The sequence below is a fragment of the Sinohyriopsis cumingii genome, chromosome 18 (genome assembly GCF_028554795.1).
Source record: "Sinohyriopsis cumingii isolate HCF-2022 chromosome 18, ASM2855479v2, whole genome shotgun sequence".
In the NCBI taxonomy this organism is placed as follows: Eukaryota; Metazoa; Mollusca; class Bivalvia; order Unionida; family Unionidae; genus Sinohyriopsis; species Sinohyriopsis cumingii.
In genome coordinates this window covers 9,385,234-9,403,256 of record NC_142978.1, presented here as the reverse complement: position 1 = coordinate 9,403,256, position 18,023 = coordinate 9,385,234, and the positions used below count along the sequence as shown (strand labels likewise).

Here is an 18,023-nt window from a genome sequence, read left to right as displayed (position 1 = left end):
TTCACAATAATCCCAATAGGTCAGTGAGCACTTTGCAATTCCGATGAGTAATTTAAATAAATAATTCCTCTTAAATTATATCTGAAAACAACTAAAAGTGATTCCATGAGGTGAGATGCTTGAGTGATGTGTTACGGCTCCCTTTCGACATCACATGCTAAGAAAACATAGGGCTACAGGTTGACAAGCAGGCTAAAGCACTTGCCTTAGGTATTTATCATTTTGATGACAACCTTCTATACAAAACCTAAGATACAATATGATAACCAGGATGTGGGTTACAAGTTCACTTCCAGGACTTTCTCAGGTCAAAAATCCAGATAAAGATGTTTACAAATATTGTCTTCAAGTACAAGCTACCATCATGGACAAAAAGTAGCTCTATAATATGTTGTTTACAAATGAACCTTACCAATCTACAACCATGGACAAAAGTTAAACACAATACAGATATACATAAAATTCTAATCATATACTAAGAAAACACAGGGCCACAGGTTGACAAGCAGTCTCAGGCACTTGCCTTAACATATCACTCAAGCATCTCACCTCTGTCCAAGTGAGTTCAAGTCTCATCTTGAATAACATTGGCATATAAGAAAGCTTGCTTGTCAAACCCACCAAAAAACCCCACCTAAGAACACACAATTGGTACACAAAATGTGCTTACACTGCAGCCAGTAAACATACCATCCTTGATGCAATTTCCATGACCTGTTGCTTTGCCCTCTCGACTCCCTTTCGATCTCCTTCAATGCGGATAATGTTGCTATTGTCTGCGTCCATGGGAATAAGAATCACCACACCAGTCTCATCCCTGATCCTTCTAACTAAGTAAAGAAATCAAAACAAGTCAGCTTTCTTGTGGCCTTCTTCACTTGTTTTACAAGATCCAGAAATGTGCCTGTACTACAAGAATTTCCACTCAATATGCTGATGTCTAAACCTAGAAATGATTTCAAAAAAGACTGATGGCACTTGCTTTAAATGGTACATTAATCTTGACAAATCTATCAGATCATAATAAACAACTGCACCATATGTGGGTCCAATAATCATCATATCAAACAAGTTTTAGCACAATCAACTTGGAACTGAAACAAAAGTACTGCAACGATATAGAAAAAAACCCATGGACAAAGAGATGGACATAAGGCAAAAAGGAAATACATAGCATAAGCCTCAGTTATAGCATGCTATTTAAATAGGAACCTTGTATGGTTGTTGTTGTTGTTCTAGGGTTTAACGCCATTTTTCAGCACAGATAGGCTATACATGGCGGCCAGTATAACAGGTGGAGGAAGAACACTGGAAAACCCAGGGAAGAACCACCGACCCATGAGAAGCTACTGGCAGGCTTTCCCACGTACCCACGCTAGCCGAGCCTTGGACTCGAACCCACGCAGACAGAGGTGAGATGGCAGCGATCCAGAACGGTCAGCGCTTTAGACCACTTGGCCACTCAGGGCCCCCACCTTGTATGGTTGTATGAATAATGTAAGATATGAGGAGTGTGATAGCACTTTTTAGAACAAAACTGATTGTCAACATGTTCAGCAAATCATGTTATTCAGCCAATACAATGGAACCAACTGCCCTCAATACTTACTATCAGCACCTGCTTTTCCAATGATGTGTTTGTGAAATTGCTGTTCAATTTCAACTTCTGCAAAATCCATACGACTTTCCTGAAAATAAAAGTTGAACAACTTGCTACCTGCATTCATTTCAAAAATGAAAACAATGGATAAAATATTTTTTAAAAAGATATCCTAACCTGTTTTTTGTTTACTGAAGAAAATCAAACACATATCACAGTCATTCACATCATGGATTTATTCATTCCTACAATATTCACTTTTCCAGCATTATAAACCTTGCATCAGTCGTAGTATGGTCTGATCACAGCACAGTTTTCTACAATTTCATTGTTCACTTCACTAAAATAATCATGTCTCATGTTCAAGATGCCATAGTTTTAATAGAAACTGGTTGAAAAGCCAGCCAGCTGAGTTTTAACTCCCTGTATGAAAATTTGGAAATACAGTAAAACCTGTATTGAAAGACCTCAGCTATGTGAGACCACCTGTCTTGAGAGACCACATTCTTGATGCACAATCTTATTATGTTGCATTGTGACCTGTTATAAGAGACCATCTGTCCTGAGACACCATAATTTTTTGGCAAAAAAGGTGGTCTTTCAAGACAGGTTCTGCCATAAATGCAGCATCAGCAGGGAGGGCAAATAGTACACATTTTTCAATTAGAGAAATATCTCTCTAGCTGACCAAACTCTTTCTCTAATTGGGTTTATTTATCTTGTACCATGAGTGGTCCATTACCTGTATATTTTTCCCACGCCAAGTGTATCACCATGCAAATCAGATCAAGTGCAGTCAGTCAAGCGGGGACAAAACATATGCAGTCTTAACAAATATGTGTGATATTGTGTTGATAGAGACCAATGCAAAACCTCAATCTGGGATCATGTAAATTTATTGTGATAAATCCAGTGGGGTAGCTTGCACGTGCGAGAAGAATTTTTAAACTTAATCATATCCATGTCTCCTGAACACCAAGTCTGATGGATGTTTCTTAGTGTGTGGGTATCAACTCTGCTAAAGACAAACAGAAGATAGCATTTATCTCTGATCACTTTAGGTATTTGTGTATATCGCTGAGTAACATATATAGTATCTGTTTTTGTGTCTGCCTCAGGAAAATGTCCGAGCTGGATTTGATTGTTTGTCCAGCATCACATCATCATATATGAGATTATTAATCCATTGAGGTCATCTACAAATGGTGCATCATCAATATTGGTGATAATATCATTACCGTCTTCATCCCACAACTTAGGTTCTTCATTAAAATCTTGAAGCACATCACTGCTCATCTACAGATGGTGCCACTGAGAAATCAATTATATCCATGTTGTAGAAATATAATAAATAATATTAATTTATATTGTGTTCGATGCAGAGCCACCAGTGGAATAACAACAATAACAAGAACAAAAAAAAAGCGTGTACTTGCAGACAAGTGTGTGAAATGTGGTACAAGCAAATACAGATTTATCTCTATAAATCAGGAGGAGATAATGCTGCTTCACTGGAAAAATTACCGAGAGCACCATGGACAAAATGCCCAGGAGAAAAACATCTTCCTGGATATAATTATTGTGGTCCTGGAACCCAACTTGATGAAAAAATATTCCAAAATTGGAAGAAGATCCAATAAATGTAATTGATCAAGTGTGTTACATTCATGAGATCGCATATATAAATGTGAATTTGATACATCATTAAAGCATGTATAAAAAAAAAATCTCTGAAAATCACTATCTAATTGGCTGGTAAGATCTGCGATGAAAGGTAAACTAGTGTTAGGGGCTGGTAATTAATCATAGATAACTATTTTATGGAATCGATTTATTACAGCCCAAGAGGATATTGGAGAGGTAGAGAAGCGATCAGTAAACTTGCTGATGCAGCAGGTGTTGCACGTTCTATTGCTGCAAACTGGTTAGCATGACAGACAATATGGCAATTTCATCTTCCACCACCTAACAAAAATTCAGTACGTACATTCTGATGTCAGTATTCCCAATGAAGTTCATCAAGCAGATATTTTGTTTTTACCACATGATACTATTAAAATATGTTGATGTCAATCATGCACATACAAATACACATTGACTGTCGTTGACATTGCAAGTGGATATAAAGAAGCAGAACCACTATCAACAAAGGCAGCAACTGAAGTTGCATCAGCATTAGAACGAATTTACCAACGAGGACACAAAGCACAAGGTGGTCTACGATGGCCACAGGTGCTACATGTTGATCCTGGCAAAGAATTTCTTGGTTTAATAACATCTCTGATGAAAAAACAACATAACATCAAAATTAGGCGAGAACACACCTCAATTCATCGTGATAAACAATCATTAAGCACTTGCTGAGCCACTGTTTGGATACCAAAACGTGAAAGAAATATCCCTAAATAAAGTTCAGAGAGACATGAGATCTTATGAATACATTGCAAGACTACCAAGTGTGATTGCTGCATTAAATAATGAAATTACAAGTGAAATTTCTATGAAACCTATTAATGTAATCACAAAAAAACACATACAGTTTTAGCAAAATGAATATCTCTCAAAACAACTACTAGCAGCAGGGAAGTTGTACAGACCAGACGTTCCAGACCAAATAAGCCTTCCTACGAGAACTTTCTCCGTAGAAGCCTCAGATTTCAAAAATAAGCCTTCCTGCGAGAATTAATTTGCGTAAATTCGTTCCCGATTGCAATTTTTTGTGTGCAAAATCAATGATTCTGGACAAGTAAAAAAGGGGGGGGGGGAAATTTATTCTGGTGTCGACGAAGTTTGCGAAGATTTGGCTGCTGATCCTAATTTTACCTCGCATTAAAACAATATAGTTGAAAATAATATGAGTCGGAAAGCTAGTAGAGTTGGAGAACCTCATTCTGCCAAATTAGCGCGAGAGCAATTAGCGGCAGTAAAGAAACTTATTCCGGCTAAACAATTATTTAAGACAAAGGTTCGTGATTACGAAGACTCGCAATATGGAATTACTGAGATATCGTCAAAGTTGTTGAGTCCAGTCACTGAAGCGATCGAACAGGTTGCATACGGCGACAAAAAGGAAGATAAGGAACTTAGGAAGAAGGGGCTTATTCCCATGACGAGAGACATTGAGCAACACACTCGATTATTACCAGAGCGAATAGTACAAACACAAACACGAGCACAAGCACAAGCACAAGCACGAGCACGAGCACAAGCACAAGCACAAGCACAACAAGAACAAGCACAAACACGAGCGCAACGAGAACAAGAGCAAGCGCTACGAGAACAATTACAGAAAACACAAGCAGAATTGAGGATGAGTCAACTTATTGAAAAATTAGATGAAGATAAAAAATTACAACAAGAACAAGCGCAACAAGAAGATGAGAAGGAGCGGTATGTGGAGAAATTAAGGGAAGAACAACAAAGGAGACGGGCACAACGAGAACGAATAAAAGAGGAGGAAGAAGAACAAGCGCAAGAAGAAGAAGAACTAGAAGAAGAAGAAGGACAAGAAGAAACACCAAAGGAAGAAAAAAAAGAAAAGAAGGAAAAAAGAACCGATCCTGTTGCAAATATAAAGGATAAATTTAAAGAAGATGGTATTATCAAAATGAATTTGGAATTAGACAAAATTAATCCTAATAATCTTGATGAGCTCGGATATTTTGCGAGGCGCAGCTTTGATGATCGACATCAATATTTAACGGATGTGGGATCAAATTTTTATAGTTCACGACTTTCTTGGTATAAGGCAATATACCGATTAAAATTTGGCAAATCTCAGGCCAGGGTGGATGATGTGAATTTTGTTCATTTTGAGAAATTTGCATCTACTCAAATTACTGGACCGATGGAATTTTCTAATATCGCTGGAAGAAGACCCGAGGAAGATTTTACGAATGTTGGAATTCAAAAATTAAATGAAGGCGACCTGGTCAAAATTGCAAAATACGGTTACAACGAAAAAAGCAAATATTTACGTCCCGCAGCCTTTGAAAAATATACCCCCGAGGAATGGGTTCCCGCTGTGTATTTTGCTTCATGGAGAGAGAAAATCGATCCTGATAAACCTGGATTCAAAAAATTTCAAAAGGCTGTGAGAGAATTTAGCGAAGAAGAAGAGGAATTCGAGGACGCGCCATCGTCATTTTCAAAACCAAAGACAGGAAGCGGATATACCGTTTGTCCTGACAGTGTTGTCAACGATGTATCTCGCCTTGAGGTATTAATCGGAGGAAAACGAGCTGGAAATAACTCCCGTGAAATAATCAACGAAGCCTCGGATATTTGTCAGCGATTATTCCGCGGTGGTGTCATCGACTCTCACATTTACAAGGAACTTGTCGATGAGCTCATCGATTAAAACAACACAATTGAAATAACATGATTGTTCACAAACATCAGCGCAGACCCAAACAGGTCCGCATAGTAAACTCTAGATTGCCGGTATACAAATATATACACGGCAATGGATTCGGCGATATCATTGGAAGTCTCGTTACGCGAATAATACCTAAAATTGGACCCACGATCAAACAATTCGCGTCAAAAGCAATAGGAAAAATCGGCGAGACTGCCATTTCTGGTATCGGTAATTTGGCCAGTAAAGGCTTCAATGCTGTCAAAAGTAAAATATTAAATTTAGTGCGCAAAAAACAACTCGTCAAATTACCCATCACCAGAGAAATGCCGCCCGAAATCAGTAAAGCCATAAACGACGCAGCAAATAAAAAAATAAATGATCTAGCGCAGGAAGTCGCTAAGACAAATTTAGCGCAGGAAGTCGCTAAGACAAATTTAGCGCAGGAAGTCGCTAAGACAAATCTAGCAAAGGAAATTGCTAAGACAAATCTAGCAAATACAAGCTTCATTTCAGGCAGTGGTCTTCGTTTTAGATGATATTCTTAATAATAAATGTTTGCACAAGTGTCAAATGAAGTGTTCGACATGGACGAGCCTGTAGGCAGAGACACATCCGTGCGGGATTTCCAGTATTTCTCGTACGATGCGGTTGACCCAAATACAAATAATCGCTTGGAAATTCAAGTTCACGATACAACGAGATATTTTCTTCCATCTGAGGCATATATCGAGGTTGTTGGGAGAATTATTAGGACAAACGATACCAACTTTGGAGCAAATTTTAAGGTCGGATTCGTCAATAACGGCATTATGGCTTTATTCAAGAGCGCCACTTACATGATCGATGGAAGAGAGATCGAATCAATTACCGACAATGTTGATATAGCAACAACGATAATAGGACTAGCGAGATACTCGGATGATTTTACCAGGTCAGCTGGCCCTAGCATGATGTTCGCCAAGGATAATTCTGATCACGCTGATCATGTCCAGTATGACGTCAGGAGACCGCAAAATAACGCCAAAACTGCTGCTGCTGACGTCGAAGATATGATTATTAACGCCAATTCCAATTATAACCTTGGATTTGCCACGAGAAGAGCTATGCTAAAGGGAGATGAACGAAGATTTTCCTGTGCAATTCCGTTATCTCACATTTTTGGATTTTGCAGGCATTTCAGAAAAGTTATTTACGGAGCAAAACACACGATAACTTTCGTTCGAGACGCTGCTGGCAGTGACAAAGCCATCTGGCGAGAAGTGAGCATGGATGCCGCTAATGTCGGTAAAGTTGTCCTTGAAAAATTTACCTTGTGGATGCCAGCGATAGTTCCATCGATGCTCGAGGAAGAAAAATTATTATCATTCATGAATCAAGGCGGAAAATCCGTCATGTCCTGGTTGACAACGATGACCGACTCCTGCGATGTTAATATTAACGGAATATTTACCTGGAGAATTGCGTCACAACAGGGCGCTTCGGCACCTAGACACATCTTTGTTGCTCTCCAAAATGCAAACAGATACGATCAAGAACACAGTCATATGATATTCGATCAATTCGCGGCAACAAACGTTTCATTGAGAATAAACGGCCAGCAAGAACCATCAGAGGAAATAGCCATCGATTTTGCCAACTATTCGACTGCCCGCGCATATCATCGCTTGCTAAGTTTCATGGGCCGCGATCAAAATATCGATACCGGATTGCAAATATCACAGTTGGATTTTAATACTCGCTATCCTATCTATTACTTTTCCCTGGAACATCTCGACTTGGTAAAACAATCCGTCGTCGATATTCATTTCAAAGCTAGAATTAACACAGCCGGAGCAGCAAGAGCCATCGCGGTAATCCTCAGTGATAGAACAATGATCTTGGAAGGAATCAGCGGCAGAATGAGAGTCATCGATGCTCCTGTCGAGAACATGTGACAAATTCCAAATTTAGATTACGCGATTATTAATATGCCATACGAACACGTCAGTGTAACTCTGACCCCGGGTCAGATAAAAAAGCTCCAATCAGCGATATCAAAGCGAAGCGGTTTGAATTTAACCCTGAAAAACGATCAAATTCATGGTGGACCTAACAAACTATCGCTAACTAGAAGTCAACGTGAGCGATTTACCAGAGCCAAATCAGCGAATTCCGGTGTTCATGTGAATCTCTCAATAGGCGCAATCAGAGACATGGTCAAAACAAGCGGATTTCTTCCTTTTCTTCCCCTGATAAAAATGGCCCTTCCGATTATTGGAAAGACAATAGGATTAGGCGCGCTCTCGGGCATAGGTTCCAAATTAGGAGAGAAGGTGGTGGGAGGGAGATACAGTAAAAAAAAGGGAGGGTTACTTCCCGTCCTCTCTCCCTTAATCGCGAAAATGTTGCAAAAACAACAAAAAGGATCAGGCCTTTATCTAAGACGGCCCCCATACGGATCAGGCCTAAGATTAGCACGGCCTATTCAAATTTAGATTTACTTAGCGAAGCAAAGAAAAAAAAATAAAATTTTTCAGAGGCGTATTTATGCGAGATCAACTACCAAACAAACCAAACCCTACCGAGACGGGAATAATTAATCTCGATAAAAATACCGGCCCTGGCACGCACTGGGTTGCCTACGCAATTAATCCTCGCGAAGTCGTTTATTTTGATTCGTACGGATTAGCACCGCCAAATGAATTTATCAACTATGTGTCTTCGCTGAAACTTCCGGTTTGGTATTCGACACTTCCAACGCAGACATTAGCGGATCCGCCAATATGCGGTCCAGAGTCAATTAATGTTCTTGACGCAATTTCAAAATCATCCGGTCCGTATCACAAAATTGTATTTGAATACGCCGTAGATAAATATCATGGTTGATATTTACGGTAGATTTATCTACAGGAAGGAAAAGGCAGAAGTGACTGACGTCGATCTATCAAAGTTCGCAACCAAGAGCGATATTAACAATCTTCTATCGCTGTCAGAGGTGGACCCTGGCGAAGTTGCTGTTTTTCAAAATACCGAAGGAAGATTACAAACCAGCAACGTGAAAATAACTGATATAATCAAGCGAGACGAATACCGCGATCATATCAGTCAGTTTACTCGTCAATCGGAGATGGTATTAAAATCTATTGCTGATATTACCGATATTATCGCGGTATTACCACTAAAGGCCAATATCGCGGATGTGGAAAAATCCGACAAGGAGTTATCAGCAACGTTGCTTCTGAAGGCTGATAAAGCATTACACGACGATCTTCAGGACAGAGTGACAAAAAGATTTACCAAGCTAACTAACGATCTTAAAAAACTAGACGATACATCAAAAAATCTCAGTAAAAAACTCGATGAGGATATAAAAAAATTCATCGAAACCTCCTCAACTACACACAGCGATCTTACCGAGAAAACAAAGAAAATAAACGAAGATATCGCCCAAATCAACAGAGAGATTGAATCGGCACGTGCATTAATATTTCAAAAAGCCGATAGAACATCACATAACGACCTCAGCGAGAAAGTAAAATCCATCAACGAGGAAATTACCAAAATAAATACCGCGATGGGTCAGAAAATCGATAGAACATCACATAACGATCTTACCGAGAAAACAAAGAAAATAAACGAAGATATCGCCCAAATCAACAGAGAGATTGAATCGGCACGTGTATTAATATTTCAAAAAACCGATAGAACATCACATAACGATCTTACCGAGAAAACAAGAAAAATCAACGAAGATATCGCCCAAATCAACAAAGATATTGAATCGGCACGTGCACTAATATTTCAAAAAACCGATAGAACATCACATAACGATCTCAGCGAGAGAGTAAAATCCATTAACGAGGAAATTACCAAAATAAATATCTCGTTAGGTCAGAGAGCAACAATCGACGATCTCAACAAGGAAATTAATAAACTCAACGATCTTGTTGTTCCCGAATTTACCAAGGGGTTTAACGCGATACGTGAATCGACAGATGAGAAAACAAGAAAAATCGACGAGGATATTACTAAAATTAACGATGAAATTAACGCGGTACGTGAATTAGCGCGTCAAAAGTTAGATGCATCAGTGAGCGACGGAAAAATTCAAGAAATCAACGCGAAACTTCTCGCCGTAACAACAAGCGTCGACGAAATCAAAGTAGAAATGTCACCGTTGGATATTACTGCGTTGGGGCTTATTACGGTACCACCGGAGGTATATACAGCAAATCTTCTTCTCAATATACCATTTGTGCTGAGGTCAGAATATTTTACCTGGACACCCGATAATGATTCTTTTAACTTTACCGCGCCAATTCAAGGTGTATATCGAGTATATATTATTTCGAAGTCATTAATAAAATTTAACGTGACGGCTCTTCTTCGTGAAATTTATGAATACCATCCTGGATTTTTCGTTATTTCCATAGATGAAAATAAAACTGAAACTTTTAAATTAACGCCATCGGATAGAACCAACATGGGACCAGTGCATTATTTTGTAATTTTCGAATATTTATTTGGTTGGGGTGTGACCAATCCCCCCAAGACGGTCAGTGTTGCCGAAGAGGAGGATCCCGAGCCATTTAAAGTTGCCGAGATAGAGAATCCCCAATCAATTGGCTAGATAAATAACTAATAAATGACCGCATCGGATTATCGTTATAATCAGGCGCGATCATGGCAGGATTCGATAAAAAAACTACTAGACGAATATCAAACAAAAATAAAGAAATACCAGCGTAGATTAGTTATCATTGACGTCGCCGTGTACGCGGTATCTGCGGTAGTCGCTGGTGCTGGAATAATTTTATCCGCGGTAACAACAATCGCACCAATCGTTGCAACGATAATAATCTCGTCAACAACGACAATCGCAGGTGTTCTCAATATCGTAGCGAAAAAGATATCCTCGTGCACGAGTGAGAAATTATCGTTGTACAAAAACAAACTAACCAAGATCAACGACGCGTATTCGAAATTATCATCGTTGCTTTCGGAGAGTCTCAACGATGGCGTTATCTCCGATCTAGAATTTTCGGTAATGATAAGTATTTACTCGGAGATTGAACAAATGAATATTAATAATGTCCGAACTAGCCCAGATCGTGACAAACACGACACCGCCGACAACAACGTTAATATCGTTAAGCTCAACTAAGCCAGAATTTAGCATCAATTTTCCAACACCAATCAGCGTCAAAGAAATTGCGTTAACACAATTGCGTGTCTACAACAGCTGGCCTAATGTTAGATCGACGTCATTGGGTAAATTATCATCGAATAATTCGCTTGTTTTTGCCAACAAAAACAAACCCGATGGAACACCTGATTGGATCGTCGTTGGCATACCAACAGGCAGTTACGAAATTGATCAGCTGGATAAGGAATTTACCACCAGAATATCAAATATAACCGGCGATGCTACTCCGGGAATAAAGATATCTGCGCACGAACCAACGCTATCATCGATGATAGAGGTGAAATCGCCGTACATAGTAGATATTTACCAATCATCGATTAGGACCATATTAGGTTGGCCTGAAATCGCACCTCTAGCAAAACCAAAAAAATCAGATTTTATTATTCCAGGTTGGTACGAGGAAGCTCCTCCAGAACTACCGGAACCAAAAAAATCTGATTTTACCACTGACGAAGGATGGTATGGAGATATCAAACACAAACCTCTGATCGATAGCGCCATCAACCTCATGAATAACCACAAAATTAACCTGGTAATATTCGCTTTTACTTTTATTAACGAAAGAATTCTCTCGTGGTTGCCTCTTCCTAAAATTCCCCCCGGTGTGAAAATCTTCGACGCTACCCACATTTACAGGATAATAGCCCCCATAGATGGTATCTTGGTAAGAAGAACCCTCGACGAATTTATTCAAGAACATACAATACAATTAAATTTATTGCGGGAATCCTTTCATGAATGCATCTTAAATAAATCGGGCTCATGTAGCGAAATTATCAAACGCGTGAAAATTTTAAATCAACTCGCGAATGATGTTGAATATTATCATGGAATGTTTATTCAGGCGATAGTCGACGATATATCAATTGCCGATTATGTTCTTCCTATTAGCAAATTCGAGTTGATCAGAAATTCAGGAGAAAAACAAAAATTCATGAGAGTATTTGGATTAACCGAGGAAACGCTACCAAATTTCAAATTTCCCGATTATGATGTTGATAAATTGAGAAAATCCGTCACTGATACCATCGATGATTTATTTCCGAAGTTACATGCCGCGTGGACTAAAAAAATACAATCAGAATCGATTCTCAGACACGATAATGATCCCGCCGGGCAGGGGCGGCATATCTCGCCAGGTATCGTTAATATAACGGAAGTTATCGCGATTTATCTTCACGCGGATGTTGTCGAGGGGAGTTACAATGTTGATTCGTCAGAGTCAAATCAAGCGCAGCAGGGATTTATCTTGTATTCGTTTTCACCTAGCGCCTCTCCGGGTTATTTGATAATAAAGGAGCCGGTGAATCCGTTTTATCTGCGATGTCATAATCGATTGTTGTCAAGGATAAATTTCAAACTGACGGACCAGAAGGGAAATTTGCTTGATATCCGCGGGGAAACTGTTAGTATCAATCTGCTGGTGAAATCGTAAATCCATCTGCCATGGAAAAATGGGCCAAAAAAATAAATAAAATCCAGGGAAAATTTTAAAATTGGAAGATTTTTTTAATTTTTGTTTTTTTTTGTTTGCGAAAATATTCAGGAAAATTCAAGAGTCTGCGATTTCCTTGGCCTTGCTCTCATCGACAAGTTTTTTCAGCTGTCTGATGCGTGAACTTGTAATTTTTCTTGATTCATATTCGTCGGATAAAATCAATCTAGCTTTTTCTACCAGCGTAGATAATTTAACAAAATCCTCGACGCGATCATCGCTGACAGTCGCAAGCGATTGATACATCGCAATTTGGATTTTCTTTATTAATTTGTATTCTGACGGCAGCGTGTATTTGTATTCAAGTTTCCCATGAACAATCGTCTCGAATTCGGATCGAATTTTATTCGTGTCCAACTCCGAGGGAAGATTTATTTTTTTCCTTAGATCATCGATAGCTTCGATAATATTGCTTATGGTTTGTTCATCCATGTTATATTAATTTTGTAATATTCAATTATTCTTCGTCGAATATTATTGGGATATAGGAGAATTTGATCCATTCACCGAGATTATATGAAAATGTTGCTTTATATTTTTTTTCTGCTGCAAATTGCACCGATTGTGAGTTAATTTCATAATATTTCGCAGCGGCAGTCATCGATTCGAATATCATCTCCTCGCCTGTTGCTTGATTTATCGATTTGACGGCCTTGGCGTATTTAGGGTGCCTGCCAGAATTACCGGATCTACAGTTTACGCTTTGTGTAACCGCGCGAAGATTGGATAGTTTGTTGTTAAGTTTATTTCCATCGATATGGTCGATAACAAGACCGATTTTTATTAGTCCGTAATAACACTCGTATACAAACCTATGATTGGAATACGCAATTCTTCTCTTTGCTGGACCAAAAGTAAATATGAGATAACCTGAATTACAAACGAAACCAACATTTTTCTTTGTTTTGATATTTCTGACGGTACCATCCGATGATGCTTCGTAACCCTCGATAGTTGGATAAGATCTATACTCGTGCGTGATTTTCATTGCAGGAATCGTCGATTTCATTTCCATTATATAATAATTATCTGTCTAAATCATAATTTGCCTTGAATCGATTAATATAATCCTCTTCGCAGGTTATCACCGAGGAAGATTTCTTTTTGTAATATCTGAGTAATTCCCGATAATTTTTCCCTCCGCAGGATAAACACAATCGAGTCTTTCCTCGAGTGCCAACTTGGCAAACTAAACACCGTTGTGGTCCTTTACTGCCTCGTCGAATCGCATATATGTGAGCACCACAATAATCACCTCTGCAGGATTTGTCGCATGATTTTGTTGATCCGATTGGTATCCATTTGCACTGCATATTATAATTTAAATATTTGTCTAAAATATAATAATGGATATTTTTGATCTTGATGAGGCAGAATATATCATTCCTGAGGTTGATCGTGCCAAGAGAGAATTCCTCGATGATGGAGCGATTCATGTTTGGTCAACGTGGAAAACGAACTCTGTTGATGCTACGATGAACCTGGAACGGGCCAAGAAGATAATCGAGCACATAAAATTCGAACACAAGGAAGAACGATTTATCTTTGGAATAAAATTCATCGCACAAATGCCTGACGACACTTGGATTATTCGCGATAAACGAGATCCCGTGCGTGGCGGTAAGAAAAACGTCGTTCTTGATAAAAATTCGAAGCCAGGATTATTATTGGGAATCGATGGTCCTTATTATGCTAGGGCGTATCCTTCTAGCGCTGTTATTTATGGAATTTATCGGCTAAATAACAACCCGGATGCGAAAAATCTACCTGCGATGAAAGAATCTCCGATGATAAACTGCGTGGCTGAGCGCGTTATCGAGCATATGAAAAACGCTCGTCGTGGATCTGGATTGACTCAGTTGAGATTGAATAAAATTAACGCGTGGGCGAAGACAGTTGTTGATGGCGCATCGATTGACGATGTTGCTGTGTTGAGCAAGAAACTTAAATTTCCTATTACCGTGAAAACTTTATCGGGAGAAATATTATATTCGTCGCCGTATAGATCTCGAGGAGTTCCAATCGAAATTGTTGATCATAATTCACATGCGTGGTCGCAATCGGTAATGATATTCCCGCGAAATCGCGCTGTTAAATTTTATCCCGTGGAAGGCGCCGATGCCATGTTCAGATATATCAAAATATTAGCCGCATCTGATCCGATATCGGTTTGGTTATTCTCGAGCGAAGAAAAATACGATCAGTTTATATTGCCGCGAGGAGATATTTACCGTGATGAAAAATTACATGAATCTATGAAAAATATCGCGGTGAAATATTCGTCAAATCCTGATCAGTTACTGACAAATTGTTTTACTGTTCCATCTGTTGCTGCTCACGCTGCCAGAGAGAGAAATTCGTGGAAACCTACAAGGAACGAATACCTCGCTGATATTCAACTTAGTTGTATCGAATACGGCCATGGCGGATTATGGAATACCAAGTATTATTTCGAAGACATGATATCCGTTGACATGAGCGCGTGCTATCCTGGAAGTTTCCTCGGATACGGCGATTGTGCAGATTATTTTGCTAAATTTGGCCATCCCACCAGCGAGATGACAAGAGTGGCAATTAACGGACCGTTGCCAGATTTTGTTATGACCGGATTCGCTTATGTAACTTCATTTGAGTTTGCTGAAAATTTACATAAAATTTGTTATATTTGGTTTGGTCGGCATTTATCGCAGCGTCGTTGGGTCCCTATAGTGTTGTTGAGATATATGCTGGATTCGTCAATGTTAGTATCGTTGACGGTTAGCGAGGCGATTATATCGTATAGAAAACAAACTGAAGTGTGGTTGCCGACGGATTGTGAAAACGCGAAGGATATCGGAAGAAAAATAATTGGCAAATTTACTCAAGGAGGATCCGTTGATCACAAACACCGACACGCTAGGTTGTTTATCAACGATGCCGAAATGGACTTTATTATTGCCGATACGGTGTCGCGAGGAATATTCTGCAACAGAGAGAATATTATCATTGACGGAGAAAAGTTGGGTACCGTAATTAGTTATCTCGACGGAGAATCAGCGCAGTATACGCATTTGAGGTCTTCGATGCTCGCTTATGTGAGTATAAATTTACTGTCGATGATAAATAAATTTTCTGATATCGCGGTAAGGGTCGCAACGGACTCGTTTTATATCGATAAGAAATATCAGTATAGGCTGGAGAATTTAATCTCCGATGGCTCTTGGGGAACTTGGAGGATAAAAAACGAGGATATTCTAGATTATTGTGAGGACGCTGATGTCGAAGATTGCGATAAATTTCATCGAGATAAATGCGAGGAAATATCGACGGCTGCATCTGCATTTGACCCGATTTCACGTAACAAATTCGTTTACCTAAATGGTCCTGGGGGTAGCGGTAAAACAACGCGAGCGATAAATTTATTTGCGAAATCTGATATGATCGTATTGACTCCAACTCACAGATTAGCGCGAGAAATAAGGCAACGCGGCGTTGATTCTGGTACGTATCACAGTTATTTCAAATACAGCGGTGGATTATGGGATTCGGCTCGCATGGGAAATAAATATATCAACAGAATTATAATATTTGATGAAATTTGCACAGTAAATTTAGTTGTATTAAAATCGTTCCTAACCTGGCTGGAGGAGAAAAATACAGCCGTGATAATGTGCGGAGATCATGGCCAACCTGATCCGATTGATGGTGAATCTCCTCACGAATGGCTCAGGAACTTTGTTGACTATTATGAGGAAATCGACGCTGATTATAGATCCGATGATATTTTACTGACTGAATTTAAGAAAATAATTCGATTACAACCGAATAAAATTCAATGCGATGTGATGAGAAGAATAATCGACGAGACTCCGATGGATATTTTTCTAAATTTGTGGCGTCCCGATCATTTTGATCGTTGCTAGTAGGAAAATTGTTCGCGATGTTATTCAGGAAATGTTATTCAAGCTTCATTGTGAGAAATTTCCAACATTGCAGGTGCCGTTGTGTTACAGGCTCGCTGATACCAGAAAACAAAATATCAGTGTTACTTTACCCTGCGGAGAGGAAAAGATCCTGGTCTTGAACGATATTATTCTTGTTGATATTAATCTTGTTAATGACGCGATAAACGCAGAAAGATCGCCATGGAAATTAGGCTACGCAACAACGATACACTCATCGCAGGGATTGACCGTAGATGGTCAAGTTTGGATCGTCGATGATAGAATTTCCTGGTCAAATTTAGTTTATTTAGCCGTGTCAAGAGTAAGAAAATTATCTCAGTTAGGTAGAATTCGGTTTCACATTAATGACGCTGGCGGTAGTTGAGTATCTTTCGGTATTATTTGTAATTCCTCCTTGGTAAATCCGCGTTGTGGCGCTAGCGAATCTAGGAAATAAATTGCCGGTCTTCCCGATGATCTTGTTACGGCTGATATTTTATGTGTTGTTACGCTCCAGGTTGGATCGGTTGCTCTTTTTCTTCCTCCTTCAGCCTCGCCTTCTTTATATAAATACCTGACCGTGACGCTACCTAGCACAGGCGGAATTGTGGAATCTCGCTTTAGGGGTATATTTGGTTTTGTAATTGCAATTGCAGGTTTCATTGCTATTGTTCTCGTTGTCTCGTTATTTAGTGCGTTAATCACATGAGGCAACCTCGATACCCAATCATGAGATCGATTATCTTGAATAAATTCACGCGCGTACTGGTATCCGAATAATCGTTCCGCGAGAGTTTTATTGAATCTCTCAACGATAGCCTGATTGTGATGAACACCTACAATACCGCGACGGATTTTAACATTATTCTTTTTCATCAGTGAAGTAACCGCGCCAAGAAATTCTCGACCTGGATCAACCTGGAGAAGCTTCGGCCATGTTAATGGAGATCGTGAATAAATTTCGCTAAACGCCTTAGCGATCTCCGTTGCTGTTTTATTCGATAACGGTTCCGCTTCCTTGTATCTGCTTGCGATATCAACAACCGTTAACACGTATTTATATGTGACTCCGTCGACGGTATCGTAAGGAAGAAACATTAAATCAGCCTGATGGACTTCATTAGGGACACTGACGGTGAAACTCGCGTACGGTATTTTCTTAGGTGGGGGAAGATAAATTTGCCAGACTGCCTGTTTCGATAGCCACGATTCAGCAACGGACTGTTTTACTTTTGCTGCCTTGGCGAGTTTGGCTATTGCTGATTTTCCTCGCCAAAAACCTCGCGGAGAATAATATATTTGCTCCATTATTATTTACCAGCGCCGAATACTAATTTACCTTTCATCGCGCCTTTTATCAACCAAGTTGCCAATTTCTCTTTGAAACTTTTGTCAGGAATCGCGTCTATTGCATGAATTAGCCTAATATCAGCGAGATGCCTTTGTTGTAAATCTCCGCT

General features: G+C 39.3%; 1 protein-coding gene across 5 annotated transcripts in view; it reads right to left on the bottom strand.

Moving 5' to 3' along the window:
- LOC149776048 (vigilin-like) overlaps nt 1–18,023 on the bottom strand; it is a 120,911-nt gene that overhangs the window by 68,847 nt on the left and 34,041 nt on the right. For 3 of the 5 annotated variants that reach the window (XM_089942293.1, XM_089942290.1, XM_089942289.1), the window contains 2 exons: nt 1,610–1,688; nt 691–830 (listed from right to left, as the gene is read on the bottom strand). In XM_089942293.1, coding sequence (XP_089798419.1) covers nt 691–830; nt 1,610–1,688 — 219 coding nt within the window. The remainder of the gene's footprint in view (nt 1–690; nt 831–1,609; nt 1,689–18,023) is intronic. The other 2 variants (XM_089942292.1, XM_089942291.1) reach the window with 1 other exon arrangement.